The sequence below is a fragment of the Cucurbita maxima genome, unplaced genomic scaffold (genome assembly GCF_002738345.1).
Source record: "Cucurbita maxima cultivar Rimu unplaced genomic scaffold, Cmax_1.0 Cma_Scf00019, whole genome shotgun sequence".
In the NCBI taxonomy this organism is placed as follows: domain Eukaryota; kingdom Viridiplantae; phylum Streptophyta; class Magnoliopsida; order Cucurbitales; family Cucurbitaceae; genus Cucurbita; species Cucurbita maxima.
The window spans coordinates 2,431,997-2,450,299 of NW_019272035.1; the positions used below are offsets into that span (position 1 = coordinate 2,431,997).

The 18,303-nt window shown below is 33.3% G+C and overlaps 3 protein-coding genes across 7 annotated transcripts in view; 2 read left to right on the forward strand and 1 right to left on the reverse strand.

The window, feature by feature from the left end:
* Window positions 1-2,171, forward strand: part of LOC111494015 (HD domain-containing protein 2-like) — a 6,339-nt gene extending 4,168 nt beyond the window's left edge. The window contains exons 7-9 of one of the 3 annotated variants that reach the window (XM_023143996.1): window positions 927-968; window positions 1,653-1,864; window positions 1,904-2,171. In XM_023143996.1, coding sequence (XP_022999764.1) covers window positions 927-968; window positions 1,653-1,756 — 146 coding nt within the window. In that variant the 3' untranslated portion in view covers window positions 1,757-1,864; window positions 1,904-2,171. Of the gene's footprint in view, window positions 1-926; window positions 969-1,652; window positions 1,865-1,903 lie in introns of those variants that run through there. The other 2 variants (XM_023143997.1, XM_023143998.1) reach the window with 2 other exon arrangements.
* Window positions 2,172-6,608: 4,437 nt separating this feature from the next.
* LOC111493970 (UDP-glucuronate 4-epimerase 1) lies at window positions 6,609-8,187 on the reverse strand. Its single transcript, XM_023143925.1, has one exon. It carries the CDS (start codon window positions 8,052-8,054, stop codon window positions 6,759-6,761), a length of 1,296 nt encoding a protein of 431 aa, XP_022999693.1. The 5' UTR covers window positions 8,055-8,187; the 3' UTR covers window positions 6,609-6,758.
* Window positions 8,188-14,092: 5,905 nt separating this feature from the next.
* LOC111493921 (endoribonuclease Dicer homolog 3a) overlaps window positions 14,093-18,303 on the forward strand; it is a 17,344-nt gene continuing 13,133 nt past the window's right edge. For 2 of the 3 annotated variants that reach the window (XM_023143825.1, XM_023143826.1), the window contains exons 1-9: window positions 14,093-14,533; window positions 14,625-14,805; window positions 14,884-14,997; window positions 15,813-15,947; window positions 16,041-16,110; window positions 16,477-16,541; window positions 16,628-16,759; window positions 16,841-16,993; window positions 17,762-17,891. In XM_023143825.1, coding sequence (XP_022999593.1) covers window positions 14,406-14,533; window positions 14,625-14,805; window positions 14,884-14,997; window positions 15,813-15,947; window positions 16,041-16,110; window positions 16,477-16,541; window positions 16,628-16,759; window positions 16,841-16,993; window positions 17,762-17,891 — 1,108 coding nt within the window. In that variant the 5' untranslated portion in view covers window positions 14,093-14,405. Of the gene's footprint in view, window positions 14,534-14,624; window positions 14,806-14,883; window positions 14,998-15,812; window positions 15,948-16,040; window positions 16,111-16,476; window positions 16,542-16,627; window positions 16,760-16,840; window positions 16,994-17,761; window positions 17,892-18,303 lie in introns of those variants that run through there. The other variant, XM_023143827.1, reaches the window with a different exon arrangement.

The following is an 18,303-nucleotide window of genomic DNA, read 5'->3' on the forward strand; positions in this document are numbered from 1 at the left end:
AAAAAAAAAAAAAAAAAAAAAAAAAAAAAAAAAAAAAAAAAAAAAAAAAAAAAAAAAAAAAAAAAAAAAAAAAAAAAAAAGTCTATGACTATTTCCAAGTTGATGCCCACTGTGCAAGAAAGACAACAAATCATAAAATCATTTATTTATGTAATGCACATGCACTCAAAATTTTTAGAATGGATTCTCAATACCTTCGGATGACATCTCACTTTTCTCAGAGAGGTAAAAGATTTATTGGACATAGCCTTGACATACCACCCCTTCAAGAATGCAAAAGTCTTGCTTAGAAAAATCTCATTATGGCTTTCTTTTGGATATGTGGAAAGAAAGAAATTAAAGAGTATTCACACAGAAGGCACAAGCTTATACTATGCTCTTCGACAACATTGTTTACCACGCTATATCTGGGTTAAATTGTTTAATATTTTTGCCTCCTATAGTCATACCTCCCTCATTGTAAATTGGAAAGGTTTTTTTTTTAAACATCATGGATAACACATCCCTTTTGTAAATTTCAAACATCAATACAACTGTCTCTTAAAAAAAAAATGACATAGTACCTTCACCTGCCAATAAATTTCTACCCACCACAATCAGTAAATGAGTATCACAAATATTTCAGATACTTTGTTTCTTTCATTTATGTTCTGAAGAATGTCACATGCTAATATCACAGACAGGTGGCTGATGCATCTAAACCTTTTAATCTTGGTTTCACGGCATCTATCAGATGACCCTCTGGTTTAACTTTTTTTATACCTTCCAACTGGACTGACATAATTCTTGGAAGTAATGTTCCCCTTGAAACTTTCAGTAGGTTCATTCGTTCATTCTTGTCTTAAATAACTCGTCTTATTAAAATCTTTTACTACGCCAAATACTACAATTGATGATGGTAATCAAAGTTATTTGTCTCTGTGCAGAACAAGGAAAGGATTTGGATGAGTTTTTTCAGTCAACTGCGGGTACATTTATTTCTCTTCTTTTGTCTTTTATTTGGTGTGTGTTTGGCATGTTTTTTTGAAAAAAGTGTTTTGAAGTGAAACATCTATTTTATAAGCACTTGAAAATTTGTGTAATCTTCATCTCTAAAAGTGCTCTAGCTGCTTTTTTATCTATTTTTGGAAGCCTCTGAACCACTTTTAATTATCGAAAATTTGGATACTTTTGGTTGGTCAAAAGTACTTCTTATCCCAATTTCATCTATTAGCAATTTAAAGGACATGCCAAACACAATCTAAGTCACTCCTTTGCTAATTTATTTCTTTTGACAAATTAAATGATCAATGCTGTTTTGTGTAAAAGTAGCATCTCATAAAAGAGGTATAACGAACACGAATGCTTGTTCTTGTCCAGCCTTTCCTGTCTGTCTATTCAGCTATTGTGATCTAAACCATATGATTTAGACCCTAATGGGGCCAACCCCATTATCAGTCGACATACTAAATGTGTTTTTTTTTTTCTCTTTTCTTTTTGACAAATCAAGTGACATTTATGTAAACCCCATACTAGTTACCAAAGTATGCCTTCTTTCTGTTCTTAAGTAGTAAAGTGTACATTTCAAAATTAATTTCAATTAGTCCCGGGTTTCTTGTGTTGGGCATTTCTTATTCCACTTGTAGAAACTACTTATTCCACTAAGCACGTAGGGAAGTTTCAGACCGAGCTGGGACGATCTTGGGCGTCTGAGGTTGTATCGAGGAGAAGAAGGGATTTCGAGGATGGCGCAACAGTCAAAATTTCAGAGAATTAACATGCCAATTCACAGCCCAAGAATTGAGGTTACTGTTTATTTGGCAACACATTTGATTTCTAATATTTGATTTTCGATTTTCTATTTTCATTGATCATTTTAAGCAAATTTGCGAAAACTCTCATCCATGATCATTATAAGTAGATTTTTTTTTGTTGAATTGCAAGAATACATCATCATGCTCCAAGGCCAACATGTCTAAATTATGGTTACTATATAGCCTACTCAATGCTCGAGTTAGATGTTGTCGGGTGGATAAGGATTAGGGAAAATGGCACAGTGGTACAAGTAGAAGAATTGCTACACGTTTCAAGTGTGAGCAGTAATTTTATTCTATATGTACCAAAAGTCGAGATTGTGAGATATTTTCTTGATTCCTACGTGCCTTCATTATATTTCTATGATCCTTTCCTTATTTCTTTCTGTTGAATAAGAAGCAATTTGGAATTGGGTTCCATGTGGAGGAACCTCTTCTTGGCGGAAAGGAATGTTTCCTTGGGAGACTTTATATTCTCTAAAGTATGATAATGCCAAAGGTGAACATGACATTTGCTAATATTTCGAGTGGAATGCACATGACGTGGACATGATTGCACATTGCTCATTAAGCGTGCACACAACGAGCAAAGGGAAGAGGGAGGATGTAAGATCCTACATTGATTGAAGAGGGGAGCGAAACATTCTTTATAAGGGTGTGGAAACCTCTCTCGACACATTTTAAAACTTTAAAGGGAAGCCCAAAAGAGAAAGTCCAAAGAGGACAATACATGCTAGCAGTGAGCTTGAACTGTTACAGAGGAGGTTATACTTAGATTGTAGGGGCGTTTGAGTTCGAATTGAGCTTAGGGCTCCCTATTTAGGGTGAGGGTTGGAGGAGGTGGATTAAAGTTCTTCCTCAATGTTAGTAAAAGCAAGATACACGTTTGAGTTTGAGTATGTAGCATAAAGATGGATGATTTTACTTACTACAATGCTTAGAATACCAATATATATTGTTCTTAGTATTTTTATAAACTAGATGAATAGATCTCCAGTAGAAGACATTGTTACAATTTCAAGCAGAGAGAGTTCACCTATTGCCAAGGGTCATTTTATAGGGGACTTTGCCTTATTCTAATCTCAACTATACCTAAACTAAAAGGATAATCCTATTTTATAAGATAGGAGTTGGTGTCTTGATAATGAACCTTTACGCTTTTAGTCTTTTCGATTTTTTTATATCGGTCGTCGTCAGAAGGACGTTCTTGTAGTGGTGTATATGAGTTCGGTTAGCTACCTGAATGAACTGAATACTCACAACCTGACCCTTTATTTTCAGGTTGGGTTGGGATTTGGTAGTCGAGTGGTTCAATTTTTTTTAAACCTTCTATTTATCTACAATACACGTCATATTAATAACTAAGATTTCATAAAACTCAGATATCAAACATTCATAAATTATAACACGTCACATCAAGTGATCTTCATCTTCATAACAATTATAGAAGCTCGGGTGTATATGAGTTGAATGGGGAGAATTTTTTGGACCAACCCAAAATTAGTCAATCCAAACTGAATTTTTCTCAATCCCACCCAAATTAATGAGGAAAAAAAACTAGTTCAACCTAACCTTTACGGTTTGGGTTGGGTTGTCAGGTTGTTCGAGTTATTGAATTATTGAACTCTCTTAAGTTCTCGTTGTAAACTTTAATTATATATATATATATATATATATAAAAGACATAATAATATTTGAAAAAGAAAAAATATGAACTAAAAAAGGTAATGAGATTTTTTCGATAAGGACTAATATTTTAAAATATTTTATTCAAACTTTTTTGTACGACTCGTACTCTAAAACTATTTAACTTGCCCTCAATATTTTTTAACTGTTCTATTATTTAAGTTATTAAATTTTATTTTGTATTATATTAATTAATAACAGACATAATTTTGATTTTAAAATATTAAGTTTAGATTTTAGATTCTTTTTTAAAAGCATAAATTTCAAATTTTATTCCATAAATATTATTTTCCCTTTTTTTTCTCTTATTAAAAAAATTAAAGAAAGTTTTTTTCCCATTCCCACACGACCTCCACTCATTGGTTAAATAAAAAAAAATATTTATTGGAATTATACATATATATATATATATATAACGACAATAAAATCGACCAAGAAATGCCACGTTTCAAAATAACAAAAGATAGAGGTGGGGCCCACACACGTTGAAACCGGCCCATCACGTCGTGCCCGTGACAACTTTGTCGTATTATAATTATATATAATTAAATAGTTTTATTCTAAAAATGGTTAAATGTATTAGATTTAAATAAAAGTATATAATGTATAACATTAATTTTAATAATAGTTTAATTTTAACTTTATATATATAGATATATATAAAAATATTAAATTGTAATATAACATTTAAATAACTTATTATATTTAGAAAGGCATAATCTATAGACGTGTTTGTAGGTTGGACTGAGACGGATTAGAACATTTTTTCGACCTAACCTAATTGTTGGACTGTATACTTTTTTCAACTCAAATAATTCTTATTAAATAATAAATCTAACTCAACTCAACCTTTAGAATGCTTTGCGAGGAAGAGGCGTCGATCGAAGACTGTAGAGTGCATTACGAGAAGGATAATTGTTGAAGAAAGGAAAAATAATTGAGATACATGCTTTGATGCACTAGTCAAGGACTGAGGATGTACACCCCTCGTGCGAGGAGGATGACTGTGGAAGGTGGAAGGAAGGCACCGACTAAAGAGAGCGACTGTGTGAGGACGAGTTGACAACTAAAAGCTGAAGAATGTAATGTAGGGAGGATGTGGGTGTGGAGTCGCCAACTATACTGTGTGAAGATTGTATTATGTTGTACTGAGTGACGACTAACGAGGAGGATACTCGAATAGAAACTGAGAAGAAGTATTAAAGTCGACTGATCCTTGATTTACTGGCCAATGACTGAGGTCTGCAACGTGCAAGGAGTACACGTACCGTGTACTATATAATTAATTAATTAATTAAATTTTATTTAACAATTCAATAAGCATTACATTAATTTTAAGAAAACGAAAATGAATATATATATATATATTAAAAAAACACGGATCATGCTTTGTCCATTTTCGTCACAAAAATCTTTCTCTCTCATTTTTCAACTTTATTTAACCAATGAAAATGCTCCACGTGTTTGCAGCTGAAAATGGTCATTAAACAACTGTCGGTGGTTCTAAATTTGTGGAATTAAAAAGGAAATTAATAATTCTTGCTTAATTTAAACTTCTTATATATATATATATATATATATATATATATATATATAAATTATTAAATATTGAAGCGTGGGAAGCAAAACACTCATAATTGAAGTTGAAAATAATAATTATAATTATAAGTTATTATTTAATAAGCCTCTCACTAATTAATAATTACTTAAAAGTGGACACGGAAGGTTAAAATATTTTTTTAAATAAAAGCTATTATTGATTAATTGTATTTTTAAAAATAAAATAATTTCAAATTAAATGAAAGGATAATGATGATAAATTTTGACATAATTTTCTCTTTATTGAAAAAGCCATCTTGATGGTTACTACTTTAAATTGGAACATATGCTTCATCTCATACAAGCTTTTTCATACACAAATTTTGAATAAAGTTTGGATGAGGGTAAAAAAGGGATTCATATTTGTTCGGCTCGATTGATCAGTTTCACGTTAAATAGGAAGAACTTGAAAATTTCATCAAGTCTCGAAAAATTCAATCTCGACCAGAGATGTCTATTTTACTTGTGGAGCTGGACTCCACGAAGACTCGCTCCGTACAGAAAGGAAATTTTCTATTTACACGCAAAATTTGGGAAGTATGTCTTTTTCCCTGTCCCTGGCTTATACCATGTCTCCGTCCCGTTACGATTTTCAAATAGATAAAGACTAATCAGTATAGAGTAAAAGAGTTTGAACGACAAAACACGATATTTATGAATAATGGATAAGATAGAGCTCCAAATGAATTTAATTACTTTATTTAAGAATTGACACGTGGTTGAAGAAATTGATTTGTTTGAAATAATATAATTAGAAAAAATTAAAATTTATGATTCGATAACTAATTTTATACAAATATTGTCGAAAGTCGTCGAGCTTAGTAGAATAGTCGTAGAAAATAATAGCATGTTTAAATGAATTTGAGCATAAAAAAATTAATTTGAAGTATTATGATAATTAATTTCATTTTAATTATAAAACAAAATAGTTAAAATTTGGAGTAGGAATAAATTTCAGAATCTTTGGGGTATAAAAGCAAAGAATAAAACTGTTAAAAATAATAAAAAGAAAAAAAAAAACTTTGTCGGCAAAAGGAAACAAATTCTCACGGCGTGTGGGGACCACTTTTGCCAGCTGGAAAAAACACCACCTCTGAATGATTTTTAAGTTTCTTTTCCCGGCAGCCGAATCCAACGGCTACCGTACGCCTTTATTTCTGCAAAAGTCAGTGGTGGATGGGACCCACTTCTTACCGTATATTACGGTACTCCGTCGTCGCAAATAAATAAATAAAATAAATTCCTTTCTCGTCCTCTTCTCTTAGCTGTCTCTTCTTATGAATATAAATATTGTCGGCTAGGCCCACTTAAACCTCTCACCTATCCTCACGCTCCCACAAGGCGCGTACACTCCACGTCAAAAAACAAAAGTTAATTTAAAAATAAAAATAAAAATAAAAAGAGAAATCAAGAAATGATCGCCATTACCAAACTTAAACAGCTTTCTTTTCCTTTACACAAAAAGAAAAAAAAAAGAAAAAAGAAAAAAAAAACACAGAAAAAGAAAAATACAGAGAAAGCTCATCTTTAATTTTTTTTTTTTTCTTTTCCCGAAATTAAAAAAACAAAAAAAAATCTATCTTTTAGGGTTATCTCATTCCTAAAATACTTATAAGACAGAGAGAAAATTAATTATATTTAAAAAAAAAAAGTAAAATAAAATTCCCCTTTTTAAAATTTTTAATTTACAGGTTTTCCGTGATTATAGCCATAATACGATAAATACCATCTGACGAACTTCTTCAACCCGGTCTGCAAATCCGTGGTCGGTTTATACCCGAGTTCCTTCCGAGCCGAACTAATATTCGCATGAGTAAACGGAACGTCGCCGTTTCCAGGCATTTCCACCACATTTTTCTTCGCCTTTACCTTCAAATGCCTCTCCAATATACTCACCAACGTCGGCACCGTCACCGGCGATGTATTCCCCAAGTTGAATATTCTATACGCCGCCGGTCCGGTTTTCTTCCCGCCTGAACCGGTGCTCTTCCCTGATGTATCCAACGACCCCAAACACCCTTTCACAATATCATCAATGTAAGTGAAATCCCTCGCTAAATCCACCCGGTTCTTCCCTCGAAAAACCGTAATCGGTTTTCCTTGAAGAATATTCCTCGTGAATGAAAAATACGCCATGTCCGGCCGGCCCCATGGACCGTAAACCGTGAAGAATCTCAACCCGGTAATCGACAAACCATAGATGTGATTATAAGTGTGAGTGATTTCCTCCCCGGCTTTTTTTGTGGCTGCGTAGAGACTCGCCGGTTGGTCGGTTCGGTCCGATTCGGAAAAGGGGACTTTCTCGTTCAAACCGTAAACCGAACTGGAAGAAGCCCAAACCACAGCCGGTTGTGGGTTAGCCGATTTACAAGCCTCAAGGAGCGTAACTAAACCGGCGATGTTGCTATGAACGTACGAATTGGGATTCTCCATAGCGTAACGGACTCCAGCTTGAGCAGCTAAATGCATCACGTGACTAAATACGACGACGTCGAAGAGCTTCTCAAGCAATCTAGCGTCGTTTAAATCGCCGTCAACGACGAAGATTCCATGATCGGAGAGAAGCGATTTCCGGGCTTTTTTCAAGGAAGGGTCATAATAGGAATTGAAATTATCAAGGCCGACAACGCCGTCGCCGCGTTTCTTCAGAGCGAGGGAAACATGGGTTCCGACGAAACCAGCAGCACCGGTGACGAGAACAGAGAGACCGTTAGGACGGTGGGTTTGGGCGGAGTGACGGAGTTGTTTCTCCCATTGGATGCCGCCCCATGAGACAGAGAAGTAGCGGCTGCCGGAGTCGACGAAGGATTGGAAACTCAAATAGGAGGCGGTTAAAGCGATGAAGAAGAGAGCCCAGAAGAACATGGTGGTGGTGGAGGCGAAACAGCGGTGGAAGTGGCGGTTCATTGGGTGGTTTCTGTCGATCTTGAACTTTCCGGGGGTGGAGGGGAAGAGCTCGTCTTGTAAGGAGGGCATTTTGGGGAATTGCTAGAAGATAGGAAATGTTGCAGATGCAGAGATGGGGAGGGGACTAACCTTTTTGCATCTGCCAATTACAGAAGGAAGGAGAAGAGGGTTATAAATAGTGGTAACCCACGCACCAGAGAAGACGCGTGAAAAAGGACTGCCAGATTGGAGGATGAATTTTTATTTTCTTTTAATTATTATTAGGAAATTGTTATTCCAAAAGGAAGACAATTCAACCAATTACGATTTTTTTTTAAATTTAAATAATGATAATATCATGTTTAAAAAAAATATTAATTTTGATGTTTAATTTAAATATATCTATTTATATTTTTAACTTCGGGAGATTATATCCGTTAAAACTTTAAATGTAACTGATAGATATTGTCCACCTTGACCCGCTATGTATCATCGTCAGTTTTACAATTTTAAAATTTGTTTACTAGAGAGGTTTTCACCCGCTTATAAGAAATATAAGATTTCACAATTCACCCCCATTTGGGGTCTATCGTAATTGCTGGCTTACTATCCGATGTCTGGCTCTGATACTATTTGTAATAATCCAAACTTTTTGCTGACAGATATTGTTTGCTTTGGTCTGTTACGTATTGTCATTAGCCATACGTGTTTTAAAATCGTAAGGCTGATAATGATGATATATAATGAACTAAAGTGGATCGTAGCTAGTGGTGAGACGTAATTTACATTAATCTTTAAATTTCGTTTGGAAAACATCGTGTGAAACGTAAATTTACGTCGATTAATCTCCTAAATTGTTACTCTCTATTAAGATTATCTTTGAAAATCATGTATGCATTAATTTTTACACGTGTATATTAACGAAATGAAGGACCAAAATTGAAGCATTGACGATTTTAAAAGGAAATCAGAACTGATAATCTAAAATTGATTCGTTTATCTAAAATGAACAATTATAAAAGTTTAGGGTTATATTTGTTTGCTTACATTCCACTTTTCCAATTAAAAAAACTAATTTAAATTTTTAGACAAATTATTAAAAAATAATTAATTTTTTAGTTTTAGGTATAAACCTAAATTTAAAAAATTCAAAAAATTCATATAATTATCAAAGGGTGACGTATTTTTTTAATCAAATTAATAAAGGTTTGAATATATAATTTAATGTCGCTAAATTTATTAAAGTAAAAAATAAAAATAATTTATATCACTGTTTGTACTCGAGTTGGTAGGATTTTTACAACTACTAATAATATTATTTATTATTATAAATTTATATGTGGGTTAGTTCATCATTATTCAGTATAGTTCACTCATAAGACATTAAATTATTACAACAAAAATTAGGAAAATTATAATTCTAAATAAATTATTAAAGAAATTTATATTTTAATTTTTTGAATTCTAAAAATGCTAATAATAATCATAATAAGTGTTTTTTTAATTTTTAATTTTTAATTTCATTTAATTTTGGGGTATTGTGGCCTGTGGGGTGTGGTTATAAAGGAACAATAACATGGGCGCCGTTCCGATTGGCTGTTTTATAGGAAAAAAATAAAAAGAAAATAAATAAATTTATAACATTATCAGTTATCACGCACTTCCAGGGAAATGGATTACAAAACTTTTTTATTTTAAATTAATTTTTTTAAAAAGGGATATTACCGGGAACCGGAAGAAGCGGACGCGTCTGAAGGAGAAGTTTCCTGAGTTGACCGGATGGGAATAAATTTAGAATGACCGCGTAGCCGGTGGACGGGTGATTTATTTTCTTTTCTCTGTAATTTCTTTTTACTCGCTATTTTTAGGATTAATTAAAAATAAAAAAGAAAATATAGAAAGAAATATATATATATTTTAATATAAGTTCGTTGATGTCTAATTTGGACTTTTTAAACTTTTAAAAAATAATTTTTAATTTTTTAGAAAATTAATTCGGAATCTAAATTTGACATATGATAACTTTGATATTCCCCTACATTTTACAACATGGTTAGGTTACTTACTCCTCGTCTTTTAGAGTGAACACTATTCTCACGGACCGACACGAGAATTTCGATGATTAAAAGAACGTACACCTTGTTGGTATAGGAAGTAACTTTCGTTTTTTTAGTCATCTTATCTTTAGGATTGCTCTCATTTGAATGTGGTCTCAGTTCACTTATATACCTTTTATTTACTTGGGTGTTACACTTATGATCAAGTCATTGAAAAAAAATGAACATTGTTATAAAAATTTAACGTATTTTTTAATTATAATTTTTATAACTTCAAGATCACTCTCGTTCAGATATGGAAGTAAGTGAAAAGGATAAACATAATTGCAGTAAATAAACTAAAAAAAAAAAAGGTAATTATTATACATTCTTCCCCTATAGATATAAATTTTATATACAACAAAAGATAATTATTATAAAATAAATTTACTTTTAAAAACATAATGCCAAAAGTAAAATTATTACTAAAAGGACTTTAATAGTTTGATTTAACCTGCTTTAAATATTTAATAAATACATGTTTTCATTAAGTGAACTCAACCATTCATTGCATTCTTCATACTTTAATAATCCATTTATTATTGTATACAACATATTTTTCCCTCCCAAATAAAAAATAAAATTTAATTAATAAAAAATATATAATTAAAAAAAAAACCATTTTGGACATTGAAATTTTGGTCTCGGGTTGATTGGGTTAGTGACGAACAATCAGACTAAAATTCAGAACCTAACTCATCCCTCTATTTTTAAGTTGGGTTGAGTTGTCCGGATTGTTCTTTAAAAGTACGGTTGAGTTGTAACTCTATTTTTGAGTTTTTGATAAAAAAAAATATCAACCCACAGACTGAACCGAGTTTTTTATTTTTCAAGAAAATTAATTCATCCCAAACCAAGAAAAAGTTCTAACATAACCCAATATTTATAATTTGGGTTAGGTAGTCCGAGTTTGTCTAGTTATCATGTCATATGAACATCCTTAAATTTAATTTTTTATCTCTATTTTTCAATAAATTTTAAAATTAATCTATATTATTAATTTTTTAAAAAAGAAAATAATACTTTTTCTTGCATTAATTATAACAACATATTTTCAGGGCTATTTTTAACATCGAAAAAAATAATTTTAATTATATTACTCAATAAATAAATTAATTAGTTAATTAAAAGTGTAAAATATTTAAATTATTTAAGAAATGTTAAAGTTACTGTAAAACATGAAATTATTAGCCAATGAATATAATTTTGAAAACAAAAATCATTATCAGATTGATTTTTTTTTTTTATTGCAAGACAAAGATGACGTGTAAAAAGAATATTATTAATAATATTTATTTTTTTAGGTTAAGATATTAATAATAATATATAATGAATAAAATGACTCTTTAATGTAGCTAATGAATAATGATAGAGTCAGCTTGTGGCCATTCTAGAAAGTGGTAATATTCAATAATCCACGTAGTACATATGGATGGTTAGGAACAATATTTAAATTTTCATTTAATTTAAAAAATAATTTCATTATTTGTGACGCCTAGGTAAAAAAGAGATACATGAATGAACCGAAACCACATCCGAATGAGAGTTGAGAGTATAGTTATTGACTATACCAACAATGAGCACGTTTTTTTTTTCGGTACCTCAATCATAGAAACTAAACGTGTTTGATTTAGACATCTTAAAAAACATGTAAGTTAGAACTCGTGTTGGTTTGTAGAGATTGTTAGAAATCACGACTCTCCACAATGATATGATATTGTCCACTTTGAGCATAAGCTCTCATGGGTTTGCTTTGTCCCAATGAAGAGAGTATTATTTATTTATAAACTCATGATCATTCTCTAAATTAGCCGATGTGAGGCTTTCATCCTTCAATAGAGATGATTTTCGATCGTAGAAGGAGTTTAAGATACGTTAATGATATTATAGGAAATGCTGAGGTGTTTTAATTGGAGTCAAATGTAACGGTTTTTAAGTCAACTCCATGTGATTTTGAGGTTGAAATTTAATTTTTTTTTTGGTAAGGACTAATTTGCAAATAAAACTCTCGTATTTAAAATTTAATTTGATATTTAAAATGCACTTGATTTCAACCACTACTAATTAAATTGGATGAAGAGAGGTGAACAATATTCAAGTACATTTGAAATCCCTAAAATAGCCCTCGTTCAATATTCAACCTCCATGTGTCTTCTTTTTAGTTTATTATTATTATTATTATTATTAAGTTTCGAAATCTCGGGACATTGATCCAAAACTCGACTTTCCAAGCCGATAGGGTTGAATAATCTGTTCGACAAGTAAGTAGTTCGTTAGTCCTTCCTCCGACACCTTCTGTTCATTCTGCTCCATTCCTTCATTCATGATTTTTTTTTTTTTGTTCGGACCATAGAACATACAATTGAAAATTATTTGGAGTGATGTTGTTTCCGACCATAAAACATCACACTCAATACTACCTTTTTGCTAGTTTAAATTATTTAAAGTCGTAGTAGCTTCAGCTTAGGCCAACCAAGTAAGTAGCTTCACTAATGGTTTGGTTTGAAGAATTGTCTTATGTATGATGACACGTGCTCCATAACCCTGTGCTTGAATGTTATGTTATATTATGCTATGCTATGTGATGTTGTGCTATGTTATGATAAGTCTCACTATGCTATGTGATACTAGGCTACAATAACTATGCTAGGTAGTGATAGACTACGCTATGTACTGATATGCTATGTCATGTTACACTATGATAAGCCATATTATGATATGCTCATGTCGTGATGTATAAAAGTGGTAAGAAATTTGAATGTTATGATGCATAAACCTCCATAGGAATTGCTATGTTAGAGACGTTAGAGGTTTGGTTCGCATTATTTTAAGTTATGAGGACCTCATGCATTTTGTGTGACTGTGCATTGGGATACGTCCCTTTCCCTCCATGGTGTTAGGCAAAGAGCTCGTTAACGAGTGCTGGTCCAACAAGCCAGACCTAGGGGGTGGGCGAGCCTGCCTGGTGAACCTATGCTCGCACACGTGGATCATGTGTAGAGAAGTACTACATATCCAACCTTGCTCGGATAGGAAATTTGCATAAGGCCATGATATACTATGATAAAAGGATAGGTCCCCATGTTCCATGTGCTTACGTTCCTAGACCTAAATAGTGGGGTCACTTACCGATTATTTCTTAAAATACTCAAGTCATATGCTAATCTTAAGTATAGGCAAGACACCCTTGTACAGATGGCGGAGACCATGAAACCGGTATTAGGTTCAAGTAGCTAACAACCCTAAGCGGACCAAAAAATACCTATCATTTAGCCTGTGAAAAAAAAAAAAAAATCAAAACTCTCACCATCTAACATATGTCCATGGTGGTATAATTAATCCATCCATTTCTCTCCAGAATGGTATGATATTGTCTATTTTGAGCATAAATTCTCATGACTTTTTTATGTATTTATTAATTATAAACCTATGATCATTGCTTTAATTAGCCAATGTGGGTCTCCTCTGCCAACAATCATCTCTTCGAACAAAGTATACCATAGAGTCTCTTCTAATACTTATGGAGCCTTGAACAACCTTCTCTTAATTGAGGCTCAACTCCTTCTTTAGAGTACTCACAACTTCTTTGTTCTCACATTTAAGGATTCCGATGACATAATTAAGCTAAGGGCATAACTCTGATATCATGTTAAGAATCACAAACCTCCACAATGTTTGGGATGTCTCGATGTCATAAACGACACGTGGGCTCGTTCTTGATGGCATGACCAAGTGAGCTACGATGACTAACGACACCTCGTAACTTGGGATGACGTCAAGATATGAAATTGGGAACCAAGATGAAATGATGGGAAGCAACGTTGCATTGAGAGACCATGACCCCAAGGAGAGGCAAGTCGGTTGTGTTGCAAACAATTAAACATGCATGCGCAGGCAGTGTGTGAGGCCGAAGCTTGGATTCCCCCGACCAATTGACGTTTTTTTTTTTTTTTTTGGGATAACCTATTAGACTTGTACAAATTTTATGTTTTAAGACACCCTAGTAAAAACCTCTTAAACCCAACGGAAACTTGTAATTTAACCCAACTACAGTTTAACTAAGCATACAACAAGGGCTGTTTGAGTCGAAGTGAACTCGCCGCCGAGTCTTTCAACTTCCGGCGTGCAACAGCTAACTCTGCCGGTTTGATCTCAGTTTTAACTGATACTCGTTCACGGAGCGGAACATCAACACATTCTTTCTGCAGCTCCGTTGTACATTTACTTCGGCGCAGGATACAGGGAGAAGACAACGGAGGAATCCAGGAGAATATAATAATTTTTAGGGTTCCGATCGTTTTCCCTTTACTATCATCTTTCCTAGATTTTGCAAATAATTTTTGACATGTATAACCCCGTGGAGGAAAATTGTGATGGTGCTCGCAAGAGAAGTTTCAATGACATGGAGTCCAGTGTTACTTCTGATCAGACCAACTTCGATAAACCCATGGACGAGGGCTTCATTCCTAGAAGGTGTTATGTTTCTTTTTGTTTGATCATTTTCTTTACTTCCCGACGCACAATTCGATACTTAATTTGCGGCTAAAATCTTGGTGTACTGTAGGTATCAAATGGAGGTTTTCGAAGTTGGGATGAAGAGAAACACCATAGCCGTGTTGGAAACAGGTGCTGGAAAGACTATGATTGCAGTGATGCTTATAAAAGAAATTGGAAAAGCTATGAAGTCCAGTGGTGATAAGAAGTTCATCATTTTCTTGGCTCCCACTGTTCATTTGGTTCACCAGGCACGCACTTTCGTAAGGAATGTTCCTACATTTTGATGCTTGTTTTGTATTTTAAAACCTTAGTTTTTGTTTTTGCAGCAATTTAACGTTATTAAAGTTCAGACTGATTTTGAAGTGGCGGAGTATTATGGTGCCATGGGGGTTGATGATTGGAATATGAACTGCTGGGAGAAGGAAACAAGTGAACGCGATGTATGTTTTTACCTATCTTTCTTGGTTGCTTTTGATTTTTGTTCCAATGTGTTACTGTTGCAATTTCTATCACTCCCCTGTTATTTGCTGTTAACCGTTCATGTCCCCTATGCCTTTCCTCGGTTTGAGTTCTTCATATTCATTTGTAATTTATTGTTATTAAGAAAAGGTTGACTGTACTTTTGAATCTTGAGTAAGCCTTAAGGACTGCTGATTCAATTTGATGTTGGAATTATGCATGATTCTTGTTTTCTCTATTTCCATTGCATATTTCCTCCGCTCCCTCGATTGGAATTTGAAGCAGCATTACCTAATGATAAAATTTTGAAGCAAGACAGTCATTTGAAAAGATGAGGACAGTTTGCAGAGCGCAAACTTAAGGTTCTGTTATGTTAATTAACTCGATCATGTCCCCCAAGACCAGTGGCTTAGAGACAAATTTTCGTAGTGTGTCATTGCTTTCAATCTTTCCCAGTTACGGGTGAAGTTCCTATTCTAATTCTGCTGCTTATGATTTGATTAGTTTAGAAAGGGAGACCATCTAGTTGCTATCTCCACCGAATTTAAAACAATACGATTCATACACAATGCTATTGATATATATATTTTTTTAAGGACAATACCGATTTGACCAACTATTTTTGAAATCATATTTTTATATCGATTCACATTTAGCTTGCCTTTTTCAGTCTTTGAGGGAAAACAGACTGAACTGTCAAATTATTTAACTTGCAAATATCTCCGGGCTGACCCTCGCTTCTTGATTTGATTCAGGGTATTCTTTTTGAATAATTTCATTTATAATTGCTGTATAGGTACTCGTTATGACCCCCCAAATTCTTCTTGATGCACTGAGGAAGGCATATTTTAGACTGGGAACAGTGTGCTTGATGATCATGGATGAATGCCATCGTGCTACTGGTAATCACCCTTATACGAAAATCATGAAGGTCAATATCTCATCTGGGAACTTTTTTTCCCCCTGTATTATGTGTTGTGCCTGTATTTTTTCATGCCTTTATTCTTTTTTTCTTTTGGTGAAGGAATTTTATCACAAATCTGACAACAAACCAAAGATTTTTGGAATGACTGCCTCACCTGTTATTAGAAAAGGTACGGTCTAAGGGTTCTCATGTATCTTTGGTCAATATATCACGGCGTGTATCAACATTATTGCAAGTTGTGCATGTGTCATACTACATAGTGATTTGAAGTGTATGTTTTTGTTTGATATGAAATGCAAGTTCCATTAAAAGAGATGAAAGTTTATGAGAGGCTATAAACCCACAGGGGCATCAAAGGAGGAAAAAAGACTCCACAAAATAATAGGTTAAATGAAAATCTAAGCGAGACAAAAGCATGAAATCCCCGAATAAAACATAATTACAAGTTATCCTCCAATTATCTACAAGTTACATGTGGTCTTTACGACTGATTCTGGACAACACTATTTGCTAAACATGTATAATCCTACATTAGGTGTTTCCTCTTCCTTGGATTGTGAATGCCAAATAGGGGAGCTTGAAAGTATCTTGGATTCCAAGGTATTTCAAAAGAGATTCAATCAATAACCTCAGTATGGAAATCATGATTTTATGCTCAAGTAACTTTGGCCTTTCTGCTGATTTAGATTTATGCTATTGAAGACAAGAAAGAAGTGGAAATATATGTTCCCTCTGCAAAGGAAACATGCATATTTTATGAACCAGCTAAGTCTCTAACTTTGGAGTTGAAAGCAAAGATAGAAGCTCTGTGGTCCAAGGTGTTCCCATGTGTGCAATTATCTAAATTTTAAATGATATTTTCTTATGTTTATGACGGCGATTCATGTTTTTTTGAACAGTTTGATACTTTATTGTCAAACTCACAAGTGGCATTGCAAGTTCATTATAAAGATGTAGACAGTAAGCTTAAGGCACTGAGAAAACGGCTGTCAAGTGATCATTTTAAGATCTCTTATTGCCTTGACGAACTTGGTGTTCTGTGTGCTTATGAGGTACAATTGTAGTTTGATGTGGTTTATTTTGTATTTGTTAGATTTTAGTTTCAGAAAAAAGCTAGCAAAGAGTCCTCCAAACAATGAGCGAGGAAGCCGTTTTCCATTGTGAAACATTTACTCTTTCAGATAATTTATAGTAAATGGGATACAGAATATTACCGTAGCAGACTTCTCCCCTGTGTATCTCACTACGGATTAATGTGGAATGATAGACGATGGATCTGATATTTGTGTTACCTGTTGGTTAGACTAAGATCAATGAATCCATAGAAATCTATCTTATCAAATCTTAACCAAGAGGAACTCATGTGAGTGAATGTTGTTGCATAGGTTGATATGTATTTCGAAAAAAATGACTATTCCTTAAGTGTGCCTTCAATTAAGGTATATAAATATGCCAATTTCAATTAAGTTTCCGAAAACTACAGTACGAAGTCGAAACTAGCATGGATAGCTTTATTGGATCAACTATAATTACATTAGAGCCATTAGAGAATTCAGATTATGTTGGCTAATTATGCATACAAGATGTCTGCCAATTACCCCTTGTAATCGTTCTGTTCTCTCATTCTTTCTTTCTTTCTCCTTGGGTATTTGTCTTTGGGTGTACGACAAAACTCAGATTCAGATTTCTGAATTTCTTTGTTATAATATTTAGTTATCAAGTTGAGGTTTGAATGCCCTTAGATTATTGTCCATATATGTTGCGTTCTTCTAATCTTAATTTTTTCTAAAGATTTGTGTATCTCTCTCTAATTTTTGTAGGCAATTAAAGTTTTATTAGAGAATGTCAATATTCCAAACAACGAATATGAGCTTTCTAGAGAAAGTTCTTTGCAGTATAAACAGTTTCTTGAGGAAGCATTACGAGTAATTGGGGAATCACTCCCACTTGGTATGCGAGTACTTGCTTCATTCAACTATTATATACATTATCAAACTATTTTCTTGTTTTTATCCTCCATTACAACTCAATTTCGTGTTGTTACAACAATTTTGTACGATGTTGCTTGATATTTTACTTTATATTGATGACAAAAAACCTCTGATTTAGCTGGCTCCAAAGGAGTCCAACCCTGACCTTCAATAAAAAAGAATAAAATCTGACCGTTAATTACAAAAATCTTGAGAAACTGATGCCCACAAAGAGGAGTTAAATCTAACAATATCTCCCACCTCCTCCCTTGAACTCTCAAGCCTTCCCATGACATACACGAGATCAAAATTCTACCAGCTACATACCCCACGAAACAGCCAAAGTAAAAAAGAAAAAAAAAAAAAAAAAAAAAAAAAAAAAAAAAAAAAAA